Source organism: Salvelinus fontinalis, chromosome 7 (assembly GCF_029448725.1).
Source record: "Salvelinus fontinalis isolate EN_2023a chromosome 7, ASM2944872v1, whole genome shotgun sequence".
NCBI lineage: Eukaryota > Metazoa > Chordata > Actinopteri > Salmoniformes > Salmonidae > Salvelinus > Salvelinus fontinalis.
Window position 1 is genome coordinate 31,404,433 of NC_074671.1, and position 17,214 is coordinate 31,421,646.

At 46.0% G+C, this 17,214-nt stretch overlaps 1 protein-coding gene across 1 annotated transcript in view; it reads left to right on the plus strand.

Annotated features, from left to right (window-relative positions):
- Window positions 1-17,214, plus strand: part of malrd1 (MAM and LDL receptor class A domain containing 1) — a 132,021-nt gene that overhangs the window by 57,104 nt on the left and 57,703 nt on the right. Inside the window, exons 17-21 of the mRNA XM_055929156.1 lie at window positions 4,352-4,599; window positions 6,688-6,867; window positions 8,337-8,442; window positions 13,866-14,111; window positions 15,123-15,280. Of these exons, the coding sequence (XP_055785131.1) occupies window positions 4,352-4,599; window positions 6,688-6,867; window positions 8,337-8,442; window positions 13,866-14,111; window positions 15,123-15,280 (938 nt within the window). The remainder of the gene's footprint in view (window positions 1-4,351; window positions 4,600-6,687; window positions 6,868-8,336; window positions 8,443-13,865; window positions 14,112-15,122; window positions 15,281-17,214) is intronic.

The following is a 17,214-nucleotide window of genomic DNA, read 5'->3' on the forward strand; positions in this document are numbered from 1 at the left end:
TTTTTACTCACTCTACTTGTAGACTAGTTGAATGCCAATGCCATCCTCCTCTTTCATGTTGGCAAAATTGTCTGGCTCCGTCATACAGTACACTTTTAGTTTTGGTTGTCATTGGCTACCTAGCTAAAATGCTTGCCAGCCTAACTTCCTCGCATGGGCAACAATGTACCAGGTAAGTTAGCTAGCTAGTTAGCGTGCGCTTACTAGGCAACGTCTAGGCTACGTATTGAACTTTTGTCTCAGGTCAGTGGCACAATATATTAATTTATGGTCAGATCAGAATCGCCATCATAATCAATGGCCTGTACAGAGAATTAAGTCAAAACCACAAGTCCAAATTCCTATCTCCATCATTGGCTTAGGAAAGTGCTGCTGCAGGACATCAACACAAGCAGACCAGAAACTGTCACGCCCTGACCTTAGTTATCTATGTTTTCTTATTATTTTGGTCAGGTCAGGGTGTGACGAGGGTGGGTATGCTTGTTTGTCTTGTCTAGGGTTTTTAGTATGTCTAGGGGTGTTTGTTAGCCTAGGTATATTGTAGGTCTGTGGTGGCCTGAATTGGTTCCCAATCAGAGACAGCTGTTTATCGTTGTCTCTGATTGGGGATCCTATTTAGTTTGCCATTTTCCATTTTGGGTTGGTGGGTAGTTGTCTATGTGTAGTTGCATGTCAGCACTCAGTTATTATAGCTTCACGTTCGTTTTGTTAGTTTGTTTAAGTGTTCTTCGTTAATTAAAGAAGAATGTATTCACATCACGCTGCTCCTTGGTCTCCTCACTACGACGAACGTGACAGAAACAGACAAGTTTTTCTGAAAAGGTTGTTTTGCTTCGGAAATGATTTGATTGGTTTGAAGCCATATCCAAACTGGCCTCCTTGGTGGGTGTTTTGCTGCATCAGGAAAACCCACAGTTGAGCTCAGCTGTCACGTTCCTGACCTATTTATGTTAGTTTTTGTGTGTTAGTTGGTCAGGACGTGAGGTTGGGTGGGCATTCTATGTTATCTGTTTCTATGTTGGTTTTGGTTTGCCTGGTATGGCTCTTGATTAGAGGCAGGTGGTTTGCGTTTGCCTCTAATTAAGAGTCATATTTAGGTAGGGCATTCTCACTGTTTGTTGGTGGGTAATTGTCTATGTAAGAACGTTAGTAGCCTGTATGTTTGTGCACAACGTTTGTAGCTTCACGGTCGTTTTGTTGTTTTTGTTAAAGTGTTTTGTGTCGTGTTCATCTTCGTGTTGTGTGTTAATAAAGAAGATGGCTTATTTTCCAAGAGCTGCGTTTTGGTCCGTAAATCCCCCACACGATCGAGACAGAACAAGAAATTTTTGGGAGTTACTCACGGGCTTTTTCGGCTTCCGTGCCAGACGCGTTCCCTCATAGCTCCGGTTCCTCTCTCCGGTAGCCTCCCTGTAGTGCGTGTATCTAGCCCGGTGCCTCCAGTTCCGGTCCCACGCACTAAGCTACCAGTGCGTCTCCAGAGCCCTGAAACCACTGTATCTTCTCCCCCTACTAATCCTGATGTGCTTGTCCTCAGCCCGGTGTCACCAGTGCCGGTACCACGCATCAGGGATAGAGTAGGCTTTGAGAATACAGTGTGCCCTGTCCCTGCTCCCCGCACTAGTAGGAAGGTGCTTATCATTAGCACGGTGCCTCCAGTTCCGGCACCACGCACCAGGTCTACAGTGCGCCATATCCGGCCAGAGCCATCCGTCTCCCCAGCGCCATCTGAGCCATCCGTCTCCCCAGCGCCATCTGAGCCATCCGTCTCTCCAGCGCCATCTGAGCCATCCGTCTCCCCAGCGCCATCTGAGCCATCCGTCTCCCCAGCGCCGTCTGAGCCATCCGTCTGCCAGGAGCCTGCAAAGCCGCCCGTCTGCCATGAGCCTGCAAAGCCGCCCGTCTGCCATGAGCCTGCAAAGCCGCCCGTCTGCCAGACAGGAGCCGCTAGAGCCGTCAGCCAGACAGGAGCCGCTAGAGCCGTCAGCCAGACAGGATCTGCCAGAGCCGCCAACCAGACAGGATCTGCCAGAGCCGCCAACCAGACAGGATCTGCCAGAGCCGCCAACCAGACAGGATCTGCCAGAGCCGCCAACCAGACAGGATCTGCCAGAGCCGCCAGCGAGCCATGAGCAGCCAGAGCCGTCAGAGCGCCATGAGCAGCCAGAGCCGTCAAAGAGCCATGAGCAGCCAGAGCCGTCAGTGAGCCATGAGCAGCCAGAGCCGTCAGAGAGCCATGAGCAGCCAGAGCCGTCAGAGCGCCATGAGCGTCGTGAGCCGTCAGCCTGCCATGAGCGTCGAGAGCCGTCAGCCTGCCATGAGCGTCGAGAGCCGTCAGCCTGCCATGAGCGTCGAGAGCCGTCAGCCTGCCATGAGCGTCGAGAGCCGTCAGCCTGCCATGAGCGTCGAGAGCCGTCAGCCTGCCATGAGCGTCGAGAGCTGTCAGCCTGCCATGAGCGTCGAGAGCCGTCAGCCAGCCATGAGCATCGAGAGTCGTCAGTCAGCCATGAGCTGCCCTTCAGCCTGAAAAGGCTGGATACCCAGAACTGCCCATCAGTCCAGAGCTGTCTCTCTGTCCGGAGCTGCCTTTCAGTCCGGAGTTGCCCCTCTATCCTAATCTCCCTCTCTATCTTCATCTATCTCTATAGTCTTATCTATCCCTCTATCTTGATTTATCTCTCTGTCCTGGTGTTATCCTTATTAAATATATCATTAAGAGAATTGTGTGGGGGAAAAAAGAGGGTGGACATTCTTTGTGGGAGGAAGTTAGGATGGATTATGGTGGGGTGGGAACCGCGCCCGGAGCCTGAGCCACCACCGTGGTTAGATGCCCACCCAGACCCTCCCCTAGACTTTGTGCTGGTGCGTCCGGAGTTCGCACCTTGTGGGGGGGGGTACTGTCACGTTCCTGACCTATTTATGTTAGTTTTTGTGTGTTAGTTGGTCAGGACGTGAGGTTGGGTGGGCATTCTATGTTATCTGTTTCTATGTTGGTTTTGGTTTGCCTGGTATGGCTCTTGATTAGAGACAGGTGGTTTGCGTTTGCCTCTAATTAAGAGTCATATTTAGGTAGGGCATTCTCACTGTTTGTTGGTGGGTAATTGTCTATGTAAGAACGTTAGTAGCCTGTATGTTTGTGCACAACGTTTGTAGCTTCACGGTCGTTTTGTTGTTTTTGTTAAAGTGTTTTGTGTCGTGTTCATCTTCGTGTTGTGTGTTAATAAAGAAGATGGCTTATTTTCCAAGAGCTGCGTTTTGGTCCGTAAATCCCCCACACGATCGAGACATCAGCTCCACGCTGATTGGCTAATTCTTTCATAATTCATTATCATGGGAGGCCAAATGCTTGCTGACATCAATCAATCAATTTGCTACGGCGGCAACATGTTATACTATTTTGGTCCAGTCAGCATCAGATAGATGGGCTACACATACTGAGACAGAGGGGCACTGTTTCCCTCGCTTGGATGATTTCTCCAGTGCAAATTGAAAGAAATTATGAAAACAGAAAGAGACGAAAGATACTTTTATTTTATTTAAAATGTTTTATTGGTCAAATAGCCTGGCTTCCCTTGGCATCCATGAATGCACGCCATTGCATTTGAGGTTATCCTCAACCATACAGACGCACAAATATCATTCCCCAAAGACATGCTAACCTCTCACCATTACAATAACAGGGGAGGGTAGAATTTGTGTGTGTGTGTGTGTGGTGGGGGGGGGGGGGGGGGGGGGGTGTATGATCGTTGCATGCTAGGAATATGGGGCCAAATACTAAACTTTTGACTACTTTTGTCCCAATTCTTTTAGTCCCCTAAAATGGGCTATGTACTAAAGGTGTTGTCATTTATAAACACTTCACCCGAAATGGATGAAAATACCTTCAAATTAAAGCTGACAGTCTGCACTTTAACCTCATAGTCATTGTCATTTCAAATCCAAAGGGCTGGAATATAGAGCCAAAACAACAACAAATGTGTCACTGTCCCAATACTTTTAGAGCTCCCTGTTGGTTGTGTTGTCATTTATAAACACTTCACCCGAAATGGATGAAAATACCTTCAAATTAAAGCTGACAGTCTGCACTTTAACCTCATAGTCATTGTCATTTCAAATCCAAAGGGCTGGAATATAGAGCCAAAACAACAACAAATGTGTCACTGTCCCAATACTTTTGGAGCTCCCTGTTGGTTGTAATCTCATTGATCAACGTCTCAACCAAATATTACTCAATTATCCACATTGAAATGACGTGGTGTTCCAAGTGTGGCAGTTATTTATGTCATGGTGAGTATACTAATGACTAATTAAGCTCTCTTCCTCTCTGTCTCTCTCTCTCACTCTCTTACAGAGGGCTTCAGTGGACACTGCAACTTTGAGTTTGACCTCTGCTCCTGGCGCCAGTGCCGGCAGGACAATTTCGATTGGCTTATCAAAGCGGGCAGCACACCGACCACTGGCACAGGTCCATCTACTGACCACACCCTGCGGGACCCGTCTGGCCACTACCTCTATGTGGAGAGCTCTTTCCCCCAGGCAACCGGAGACGCCGCTAGAATCTCAGGACCCCTCCTCAGCCGCAGGAGCAAGCAGTGCAAGGTCAGGCAAAGGTCAGGGCAGAGACTGTAGATAACAGTTCGGGATCCATGTGGGTGTTACTGGATCGAGATAAAAGGGTCATCTGATCAATACATGGACACAAGGGTTGGTTCTGGTCGGTCCCTGGATGGGAGACCAGATGCTGCTGGAAGTGGTTTTGGAGGGCCAGTAGGAGGCACTCTTTCCTATGGTCCCCCCAAAAAATATCCCAATGCCCCAGGGCGGTGATGGGGGACATTGTCCTGTGTAGGGTGCCGGTTTTCGGATTCAACGTTAAACGGGTGTCCTGACTCTCTATGGTCACTAAAGATCCCAAGTCACTTATCGTAAGAATAGGGGTGTTAACCCCAGGGTCCTGGCTAAATTCCCAATCTGGCCATCATGCCATCATGGCCACCTAATTATCCCCAACTTCCAATTGGCTCATTCATCCCCCCTCCTCGCCCCTATAACTATTCCCCAGGTCATTGCTGTAAATGCGAATGTGTTCTCAGTCAATTTACCTGGTAAAATAAGGGATAAATAAACAAAGGGTTCATAAGTGAGGGTTATACGGTGTGTAATGATTTGGTTAATTTGTTTTAAAGTCAAATTCAGTGTGATGGTGTAATCCACCATACAAACCTACAGACAGATTAAGGGAGGAGGTTTAGGTAGATTATGAGGTAGAATTGGGGGATTATGTATAAAGGACTGGGTCAGTCAGTATCTCCTCCCTCTGTGTGTGACGAGATCAGCCAGTGCAGTGGGTGAGTCCAGGGGCCATCTCTCTTCTCTCTCTGACTGAGCTCACGTCAGTCAGTCTGTCTGAGGCTGGCCTTCTTATTGAGTGCCTCGTTTGTATGGAACTGTGTCTGGAACTGTGTCTATCTCATCTCGGGCTGGACCTGCCAACCAATCACACACGCAGCTGACAGGCGCCAATTAAACAGAGCGAGGGGAGGAGGGGAAGAGAGGGAGGAGAGAAGAAGCGGTAGTTTAGTCTTCTCACTGCCTCCTGCCCTCCCTCTGCATCGAGTTGCATTTGGTAGGAAACCCCTGTGGAACTCCTTAGCACTGCGTTTGAGTGGCTGACGTTGTGGGCTAGCCGTAATGAACAGGGGAAATAGAAGGAAATGAATGGAGCTACGGAGATGACCTTTTGTATATAGATAGACCTCTTGCTTTGCTTTCATGGTCTACGGGGAGGTGAAACGAATCATAATAAGAGTGTTGCAGTGAAAGGTCAATGGTAATGCAGAAAGCATGAGTCTCAGGTGCTTGTTACTTTGGTCAGATTTACTGAATCAAATCAAACTGTATTTGTCACATGCGTCGAATACAACAAGTGTAGACCTTACCGTGAAATGCTTACTTACAAGCCCTTAACCGACAGTGCAGTTCAAGAAAAGTTCAAATATTTCCCAAATAAACTACAGTAAAACAATTATACAAAGTAACACAATAGCATAGCAATATTGAGGCTATATACAGGGGGTACCGGTACCGAGTCAGTGTGCGGGGGTGCAGGTTAGTTGAGGTCATTTGTACATGTAGGTAGGGGTGACGTGACTATGCATAGATAATAAACAGTGAGAAGCAGCAGTGTACAAAACAAATGGAGGGGGGGGGGGGGGGTCAATGTTAATTGTTCAGCAGTCTTATGGCTTGGGGTTAGAAGCTGTTAAGGAGCCTTTTGGTCCTTTACAAGTCAGGGGTATTTAAACTTCACTTTAATGAGTAGAGGAAAGTCTGTCATTGCTTAAATAGCATGGTATTTCTCAGGCTGTCTGTGCTTATCCAGCTAGAAATGTGATGGTACAGATGGAGGTATTTTAAGATTTTAGTCAGTTAAGAACAAAGTCTTATTTTCAATGACGGCCTAGGAACAGTGGGTTAACTGCCTTGTTCAGGGGCAGAACGACATATTTGTACCTTGTCAGCTCGGAGATTCGATCTCGCAACCTTTCGGTTACTAGTCCAACGCGCTAACCACTAGGCTACGCTGCATACGATGACGAGTTAGTTTAACCAATTAAACTTGGCCACACTTGCATGACTTCACTATGTTTGTCACTTTCCTGTGTGTGTGTCCCTTCCCTTCTCCAGATCCGCTTCTACCTGCACATGTCTGGAGACGGCTTTGGAACGCTGAACGTGTTCCAGGTCACCAGCTCCTCAGGTCACCAGCTCCTCCTCAACCTGACTGGAGACCAGGGAAACTACTGGCAGAGGAGGGACATCCAGCTGACCTCTCAGGAAGACTTCCGGGTCACCTTCGAGGGCAAGGTGATGACATTTTTTATTGAATTCTTGTGACTTATGTTCATCTTGTGCATATCTGATGTAGCATTTGTATCTGTGAATGTTGCTGTTACTGTGCCATGAAAAGGTATTTGCCCGCTTTCTGATTTACTCTATTTTTTGCATATTTTATATACTGAATGTTATCAGATCTTCAACCAAAACCCAATATTCGATAAAGGGAACCTGAGTTTACAAAGAATTAAAAATGATGTATTCTTTATTTTATTAGGAAAGTTAAGCAACACCCAATTCCCCCATGTGAACAAGTAATTGCCCCTTTACACTCAATAACTGGTTGTGCCAGCTTTAGCTGTGATGACTCCAACCAAATGCTTCCTGTAGTTGTTGATCAGTCTCTCACATTGCTGTGGAGGAATTCTGGCCCGCTCTTGCATGCAGAAATGCTTTAACTCAGCGACATTTGTGGGTTTTCAAGCATGAGCTGCTCGTTTCAAGTCCTGCCACAACATCACAATTGGAATTAGGTCTGGACTTTGACTAGGACATTCCAAAACTCCAAATGTGTTGCTTTTTAGCCATTTTCATGTAGACTTGATTGTGTTTTGGATCATTGTCTTGCTGCATGACTCAGCTGCGCTTCAGCTCACAGATGGATTGCCTGACATTCTCCTGTCGAATTTTCTGATACAGAGCAGAGAATTCATGGTTCCTTCTATTAAGGCAAGTTGTCTAGGTCCTGAGGCAAAAAAAGCATCCCCAAACCATCACACTATCAAATCAAATGTTATTGGTCACGTGCACATATTTAGCAGATGAGTACGCACCCTTGTGGGGTCCCTGTGTTGAGGATCAGTGAAGTGGAGATGTGTTTTTTCCTACCTTCACCACCTGGTGGCGGCCTGTCAGGGAGTCCAGGACCCAGTTGCACAGGGCGGGGTTCAGACCCAGGGCTCCAAGCTTGATGATGCGCTTGGAGGGTACTACTAAGGCTGAGCAATCGTCAATGAACAGCATTCTTACATAGGTATTCCTCTTGTCCAGATGGGATAGGGCAGTGTGCAGTGTAATGGCGATTGCATCGTCTGTGGATCTATTGGGGATGTAAACAAATTGAAGTGGGTCTAGTGTGTCAGGTAATGTAGAGGTGATATGATCCTTAACTAGCCTCTCAAAGCAATTCATGATGACAGTAGTGAGTGCTACAGGGCGATAGTCATTTAGTTCAGTTACCTTGGCTTTCTTGGGTACAGGAACAATGGTGGACATCTTGAAGCAAGTTAGGACAGCAGACTGGGGACCTGCTTGACCATTGGTATGAGGTTCTTGCTGTGGAATGCAGTGTTTGGTTTTCGCCAGGCATAATGGGACCCATTAGAAAGGTGGCAAGCACTTTTTCACGGCACTGTATATGTTTACTATCTTTATCTTATCCGTCTTGCCACAACTAAAGTTCCCTGTGGAACAATTATGCTATTTTATTATATCCTAAGGTGGGCCACAACGCCAAGGGGGACATCTGTCTGGATGACATCACCTTCTCACCAGGCTGCCTGCTCTCGTCTACGTCAGAATCACTGGAGACTCCACCCCCATCAGGTATGATGTCATGATGTCACTCCGGGTGCATCTCAATAGTCTTAAGTGGCCTCCTCGTCTCCTTGTTTCCTCTCCTTCATAATAGTCTGAAAACCTACCCACTGGGAATTGACTTTGGCCTGTTCAGTTTTTTCGCATTAGCGCAGATGAAGGATAGAAGGAGAAGAAAGAACTAAGTACTACATTATTTAGGGAATAGGGTTTAATTTGAGACGGTTAGTCATGGTTTTGCGGGCATAAATGACTGAGTGAACCAAGCGGTATCAGTCAGTGAATAAAGAACGGCTTGGTCTCCATTCAGATGATTGTACGTTTCCTCTGCATTCTTCCTGTTCTTTACGAGCCAACCCTTGAGAGACGAGAGAAAGGGACAACAACGTAAACTGATTTAGCCCCATTGTCACAGTGGTGCAGAGCAGCTATAATTGCCCTTTCTAATGTATAGCTTTACTGTTGTATTGGTTGTCAGAGTGGAAGAGAGAAGAGGGGAGGGAGAGAAGAGGGGGGTTTTGAGGGGATGGGGAAGGCTTTGTGTGTGGCCTCTTTAAGGGACCCCTAGTGATCTGCTGGGCTGGACTATAGGGGCCTTATACACAATAGTCCTGTTGTGTGCTTCTATATCTCTTTCTTTCTTCCTTTCTCTCTCTCTCTCTCTGACTTACTCACAGCCACAGAATGTGTTTGAGAATGCAACCTAGCCTGCTGTGAGTCTGCCAACAGGCAGGGGCATTAATGAGTCATCACATGACTTTAATGGAGTCTCAGCTCAATGGTAGTCAGCGGGAGTCAGCGGGAGTTAGCGGGAGTCGGCGGGAGTCAGTGTGAATATGAGGATGTTGGTAATGATATGTTGATATCCAGCTTGCTCTTTCTTTTGACAATTGCAGTGCGTGCATTTGCGTTTGCTGAAATGTTACACTTGTTTCGGGATTATCCTTATGTCAGTCGGAGTTTGTGGCTCACAGACATTTGTGCGTTATGACATCCCCCACCAAGAAAACAAAATGGTTTGTGTCTCCCAAATGGAACTATGTGCAAACCCGTAATTTAAGAAACCCCTGCAATGGAGAGAGAGACCTATGCCAAAATGGCTTTGACGGATGTAGTTGAGAAAATGGCTGTCTTTTCTCTTACATGAAATATGATTTTGTCCAGACCAATGGCAGTACACTTTAGTCCTCTCACTGGACTTTTTATGTTAAACACACTTGTGTATTATATTCCGTGGTCATTGATAGCACTGGAAAGGGAATACGGGCTGTTAATACGGTGTAATAGTCAGAGTAACACAATGTAGTCAAATGTCTAATAAAACAAAATGAGATGCAAGCAACTGAGGGGAGGGGAAGATCTAAGGGAGAGATGCAGATGGTTGGTGTACTGGCATTAGAAGACGAGGCCACTCGTCCTTCTACTATCATTACCCCAACATTATTATTCCATTTGGAACGAATCAATCCCAAGGACGGCAGCCCCACAATCTCCTAGATCAATTACAAAAGAAATCCGATCACCAGGCAAGCAAGGTCGACCTTGCTCTTTTCTTCCTGTTTTTAATCCATTTTCTATGATGAATGAAATGCGGCTGAACTTGTTTTTCGCTCTTCCTCCTCTTCCTCCGAAAGAACGTGATAGCATCAGAAAACATTTGACCAATTGTCTCAGATAAATACATTTTACATTTAAGACATTTAGCAGACGCTCTTATCCAGAGCAACTTACAAGTACATACATTCATACCTTTTTTGTACTGGCCCCCCGTGGGAATCGAACCCACAACCCTGGCGTTGCAAGCGCCATGCTCTACCAACTGAGCCACACACCAACTCAAGCTCAAATGTAGGATCCATGCCTTTTATGAGATGCTACTCTATGGCTGTCTCCCAAATGGTACTCTATTCCCTATGTATTGTACTATTTTTGACCAGGGCCCTATGGACCCTATGTTGCCATTTAATATGTAGCGTATGATGTATAATGGTATGTAACGACCGTGGACTAATCACATCAAAAGCGGTGGAGAATGGGCCTGTTGTTGAGGAGGACAGGGAGATGAAAGACAGTCTATTCAGATGAGAGGGAATGAGTCAAAGTGATGGAAAGCCATGTGGGACAAGTGTAAAAAGACAGCGGTGTGACGGCACCTGATACAAGAAGAGATTCATGACTGTAACAGGTCATTACCGTAAGATTGTTGAGAGTCTGGATGTGGTTGCTCTGTGATGGTTATGGATCATGTTGTCAGTAACACACAACCCACCAGACAATAAAGACAGAATCCACAGATTCTTGTACTCCTCAATCCACCAGGGGACAATGTCCTACCCAGGGTGAGTATATGGGGTCGAAGGGCAGTGGGTCATTACAGTACCTGTGTACCAGTGGAGGCTGCTGAGGGGAGGACAGCTCATAATAATGGCTAGAATGGAGTGCATGGAATGGCATCAACTAAATTAGATCCACTTTTAATGTACAGGCTTCTGAGCCATCATATCCCATAATGATCATCATATAAAAGTCCATTAATCCTCGGTATAATCTGAACTAACATTCAGTCTTTCATGCAGAGGGTGGGAGAGATGGCGGTAGAGGTGAATGGGGGAATAGATAAATAGAGTTTGGCTTGCTGTTATGGTAGAACATATCAGACCTGGGTTCAAAAACAATTTTAAATCTTTCAAATGCTTTGAGTGTTTGCTCTATCCTGCTTGGAGTGCTAAGTGGGCAGGGTTTGCAGTTTTGGGACCTTTCTGTTTGGTCCATTAAGCCCGGCTAGCTCAATCAAGCATATATACATTATTTTAAATGATTTATTACCGTTTGAACCCTGGTCTGGATCATACAAGTACAAAATCAGCTATTTACAAAGGCAGAAACAACTTTCAACATTTGAAATGACTTGAATGTATGGAAATGATTGTCATGGTAGACCAAACTCTTTCTTCGTTACTTTTGAGAGGCAAAATGGTTTCCTGTTTTTCCATATCCATGGATGGCCCCAAATTGCACCCGATTCCCTTTGTGATGCCCTAATTTTGACGGTAGGACACTGGTCAAAAGTAGTGCACTATGTAGGGAATAGGGTGCACATCATGCCACTGTGGTGGGACCATATTCCTTCTGGTCCTGTGCACCTGAAGAAGTGGAAGAAAATATTAGAGGGGATTTATCCCCCTTTCTTTGCTTGAATTACTGGGACCACCCCTCTTCATCACGCATCATCACGCCTCTCTAATACTCCCAAACACCAAGTCTGACCGCACTGGAATGCCTGGCTCCTATACATCCACAATTGCAGTCCCACATCCCCTCTTCTCAGCCGTCTACTCCCCCTCCTTCTGATACAAAGCCTTACTGCTCCCCTCCTTTGTCCTCCTAAGCCACTGACTGAAAGAGAGGCTAATGTATCATTCAGATCGTCTGCTTGCTTGGCTTACTTTTTATATTCAATTTGAATTCTTGGCCTTTCAGGTCTCTTTGCTTGTTTTGCGATTCAGGATCAGCTTTGCCTTTTTAGATCACAATTAATAACGTTACATGCACAAACGGGGGAACTGATACTAGATCACCACTCCTAGTCTGGCTTGACTCAACTGTATGGATTTGACAGTTTTGTGAACTCCACTAGACGTCATTAGCCCGACATTATGAAGGTGAAGTTCTGATCGTGCAGAGGTGAGCTCACCATCTCAATACCTGCATTATTTAGAAGCAACTGCCTCTTTATTGTCACCTTGGGCCTTTTTATCCAGTCTGTGTGTGTGTGCGCATGTACACTACATTACCAAAAGTATGTGGACACCTACTCGTCGAACATCTCATTCCAAAATCATGGGCATTAATATGGAGTCCCCCCCCCCCCCCCTTTGTTGCTATAACAGCCTCCAGGCTTTCCACTAGATGTTGGAACATTTGCTGCGGGGACTGCGGGGAGCATTAGTGAGGTCGGTCACTGATGTTGGGCGATAAGGCCTGGCAGTCGGCATTCCAATTCATCCCAAAGGGGTTCGATAGGGTTGAGGTCAGGGCTCTAGGCAGGCCAGTCAATTTCTTCCACACCGATCTTGACAAACCATTTCTGTATGGAACTCGCTTTGTGCGCGGGGGCATTGTCATGCTGAAACAGGGCCTTCCCCAAACTGTTGCCACAAAGTTGCAAGCACAGAATAATCTAGAATGTCATTGTATGCTGTAGCGTTAAGATTGCCCTTCACTGGAACTAAGGGGCCTAGCCCGAACCATGAAAAACAGCCCCAGACCATAAATCCTCCTCCACCAAACTTTACAGTTGGCACCATAGATGTAGGCAGGTAGCGTTCTCCTGGGTTCCACCAAACCCACATTTGTCTGTCACATTGCCTGATGGTGAAGCATGATTTGTCACTCCAGAGAACATGTTTCCACTGCTCGAGAGTCTAATGGCGGTGAGTTTTACACCACTCCAGCAGACGCTTGGCATTGCGCATGGTGAATTTAGGTTTGTGTGCGGCTACTCGGCCATGGAAACCCATTTTATGAACTCCTGATGAACAGTTTTTGTGCTGACGTTGCTGCTAGAGGCAGTTTGGAACTCGGTAGTGAGTGTTGCAACCGAGGACGGTGCCACGTTAAAAGTCCATTCTACTGCCAATGTTTGTCTATGGAAATTGGATGGGTGTGATCGATGTTTTACAGTTGTCAGCAACGAGTGTTGCTGAAATAGCAAAATCCACTAATTTGAAGGGGTGTCCACATACTCTTGTATATATATACAGTATATAGTGTATTTCTGATGATTGTTAGGTCTTAAGACCAGAGCCAACCCAAATCCACAGGGAATTCACACAGCTGTTTGTGCACTGAATGGATACGACTTTTAGTTGTGCACTATTTCTTTTGATTTCAATACATCATTGATTTCCTATCTCACTGTCCTTTTGTCTAGTCTGGTCCTGCTTATTACCCTAGTCTCTTGGCTGCATGTTGCAGCATGATCCATAACATTTCTACAGCACTCTGTGTCCCAAATGGCACCCTATATCCTATACAGTATAGTGCACTACTTTTGACCAAGGCCCAAAAGTACTGCACTTTATAGGGAATAGAGTGCCATTTTGGACACAGCCCTAGTGCTGGGCAGCCTGACCGTACCCTCTTTCCTTTGAGTGGTGCTTCACTTCACTAATGGCTGACCCCTGACCTCTGCTCTACATGATGTAAGCTAATGCATGCCAACATCATGCTAGCTACACACACACAGATCCTGACACTGCTGCAGTTTCCCTTTGCCTTCATGTGCAAGCCACCGAATGCTATACAATAGATTGACTTTGTGTAATTCTCAATACATGGTCGGTCGGTCGGTCGGTCCGTCCGTCCGTCCGTCCGTCCGTCCGTCTGTCTGTTGCAAATATTATGCATTATAATCAGTGTGTGTTCCCTAGGCTCCTGTCCTCTTGGCCACCTGCAGTGTGAGAACGGCCAGTGTTTCCATCCAGACAAGAGCTGTGACTTCATAGACGTTTGTGGCGACGGCACCGATGAAAAGGATTGTGGGACTTCCTGCTCTTTCGAGAATGGTCGCTGTGGTTGGAAGAGCTCCCTGGCTGACAACTTTGATTGGGCATTGGGTGTGGGCTCGGTCCAGGGCATAAGACCTCCATTTGACCACACTCTGAAGAATGAGCATGGTAGTGTATTAGTGTATTTCTCTCTGCAATTTCTATGTCAATTCCCCGATATGTGAATTTTTCCACCACTTTTTATAAAAACTTGGTACAGTTGCACAGTTTGGGGCTCTGAACAGTTTGGAGCTCTGAGCACAATAAAACATCCTCTTGCCATGGTGGCTGTTTCTCTCTCCCACCATAACCGAACAATGTATTTTTTTCTTCATACTGTATCTGCTGAACCAAACATGAAAACATAGAATAGAGTCCAATAACATACTTGAATTGATTTGAGGAAGTGTATAAAAGTTAGCTTTTTTACATTCCCTAACTGCTTTGCGAATAAATTAAAACCCATATCCCAGAATTTTATGAGATAGTTCGATCCCATTTCTTGGCTCAAGATGGACAGTATAGATAAGCAAAAGAACATTCGTAATATTTATGCGTTTTAACATTTGTGTCTGGAATGGAAATTCATAATTTCGTCATAGCAGCTTTGATAGAGAAATACATTTGAGCAGAATGAACGCTATGGACATGTCCCAAATGGCACCCTATTCTTTATAAAGTGCATTCCATACATAGGGCTCTGGTCATTCAATACCGTAGTTTATTGCACTATATAGAGAATAGGATAGGATGCCATTAGGGATGCATCTCCTTCGATGTATCACAGACAAGGTATTGAATGGCTATTCATCTGCAGTATCTTGAGAAGCTTTTGAATTGACTTAGAGCCACATATATGAATGATTAGTATCTTCCAGTCTGTTGAATGTTCTAGATCACTGACTCACGTTGAATCCAGCATGTTCTTTTTAACATTGGAGGTTTGATCATTGACTTGGTAAACTTTTCTGTGCCCTCTGTAATGGCAACCACCGAAGGCACCACGGGGCAATTGCAGTGATCGCCACCCCATGACTCTCCCTCGCACCCCTATGACCTCACTGTAATTTGTCATCAGAAGCAAGAACAGTCTGAGGTGGCTATCAATCTGCTTCACACCTCTCTCTCTCTCTCACCCAGGTCATTTTGTCTATCTGGAAGCTACTCCAGTGGGATTTAAAGGTGATAAGGCTCACATGAAGAGCTCTGTGTGGAAGGAGTCCAGTGCCACCTGCAAGCTCACCTTCTGGTACTACATTTCCCACAAAGCATCAGGCACCATCCGCTTACTGGTCAAGGTACAAATATTATTTTACTTTTTGTAGAGGTGTGGACATAATATGGAATAGTATACAGTTGAAGTCGGAAGTTTACATACGCCAAATACATTTAAACTCAGTTTCTCACAATTCCTGATATTTAATCCTAGTAAAAATGTCCCTGTTTTAGATCAGTTAGGATCACCACTTTATTTTAAGAATGTTAAATGTCAGAATAATAGTAGAGAGAATTATTTATTTCAGCTTTAATTTCTTTCATCACATTCCCAGTGGGTCAGAAGTTTACATACACTCAATTAGTATTTACATTTACATTTAACATTTAAGTCATTTAGCAGACGCTCTTATCCAGAGCGACTTACAAATTGGAAAGTTCATACATATTCATCCTGGTCCCCCCGTGGGAATTGAACCCTGGTCCCCCCGTGGGAATTGAACCCACAACCCTGGCGTAGCAAGCGCCATGCTCTACCAACTGAGCCACACGGGACTAGCATTGGTAGCATTGCCTTTAAATTGTTTAACTTGGGTCAAACGTTTCGGGTAGCCTTCCACAAGCTTCCCACAATAAGTTGGGTGAATTTTGGCCCATTCCTCCTGACAGAGCTGGTGTAACTGAGTCAGGTTTGTAGGTCTCATTGCTCGCACACACTTTTTCAGTTCTGCCCACACATTTTCTATAGGATTGAGGTCAGGGCTTTGTAATGGCCACTCCAATACCTTGACTTTGTTATCCTTAAGCCATTTTGCTACACCTTTGTAAGTATACTTGGGGTCCTTGTCCATTTGGAAGACCCATTTGCGACCAAGCTTTAACTTCCTGACTGATGTCTTGAGATATTGCTTCAATATATCCACGTAATTTTCAAGCCTCATGATGCCATCTATTTTGTGAAGTGCATCAGTCCCTCCTGCAGCAAAGCACCCCCACAGCATTATATTTTTCTAAACCTCAACTTCAAAATAGTCTCCTGCAACCCGCCTCACCCAATGTGGTATGGATCTGTTTTTCTAAAGTATTTTTATATACCTCGGAACCGGAATCCCCCAAAAGAAGCTAGCCAGCTCACTAGCTACTAGCTAGTAGTCAGCTAACCACTGCTAGCGGTCATCAGCTAACCTTTAGCTCGGAAAGCTCTCGCCAGATTGTACAACGCGACTCAAACCAGAGCATACCGGACCTATTTTCTCTACATATCCCCGGATTCCTACTGCAAGCTCTGAACCTTTTCACCGGATCATCGCAGCTAGCTAGCTGCAATCTGAGTGACTACTCCTGGCTAATGTCTGTCCTGAAGCAAGCACCAATTAGCCTGGAGCTAGCCCATGCTAGGCCCATTCTTCCGGCTAGCTAAAGAGGCCCATCAGCCACTCCTGGGCTACACCACCCAGACACCTTCTACTGCCGGTACGGGACACGGAACCCCGCCGATCCTTCATGACTGGACTACCGATGTAACCTGCTCGAAGGGGTACTCAACTGGCACCTATGCCGCGACGTCCCCTGAATGCCAGCCGCGGCTCGCTAGCTGCTAGCAGCGGCCCACTAGCTGTCTAGCGCATATTGGACTGTTAGCTGAATAGATCCATCGGCCAATTTCTTGGGCCACTATACCTATTTTGCCAATTGGACTTGGACCCCTCTGGTACTCGGAACCCTACTAATCCATCACGACTGGTCTATCGACGTCACCGCACGCAGGGGCTAAAACAGACTTTTCTCCGTAGCGACGTCCTTCTAAGGACCTTCTGCTAGCTTGCTAACCCCGGCCTGCTAGCTGTCTGAATCGCTGTGTCTCCAGCCAGCCCAACCACTCGCTGGACCCCTATGATCACTCGGCTACGCATGCCTCTCCCTAATATCAATATGCCTTGTCCATTACTGTCCTGGTTAGTGATTGTCTTATTTCACTGTAGAGCCTCTAGCCCTGCTCAATATGCCTTAACCAACC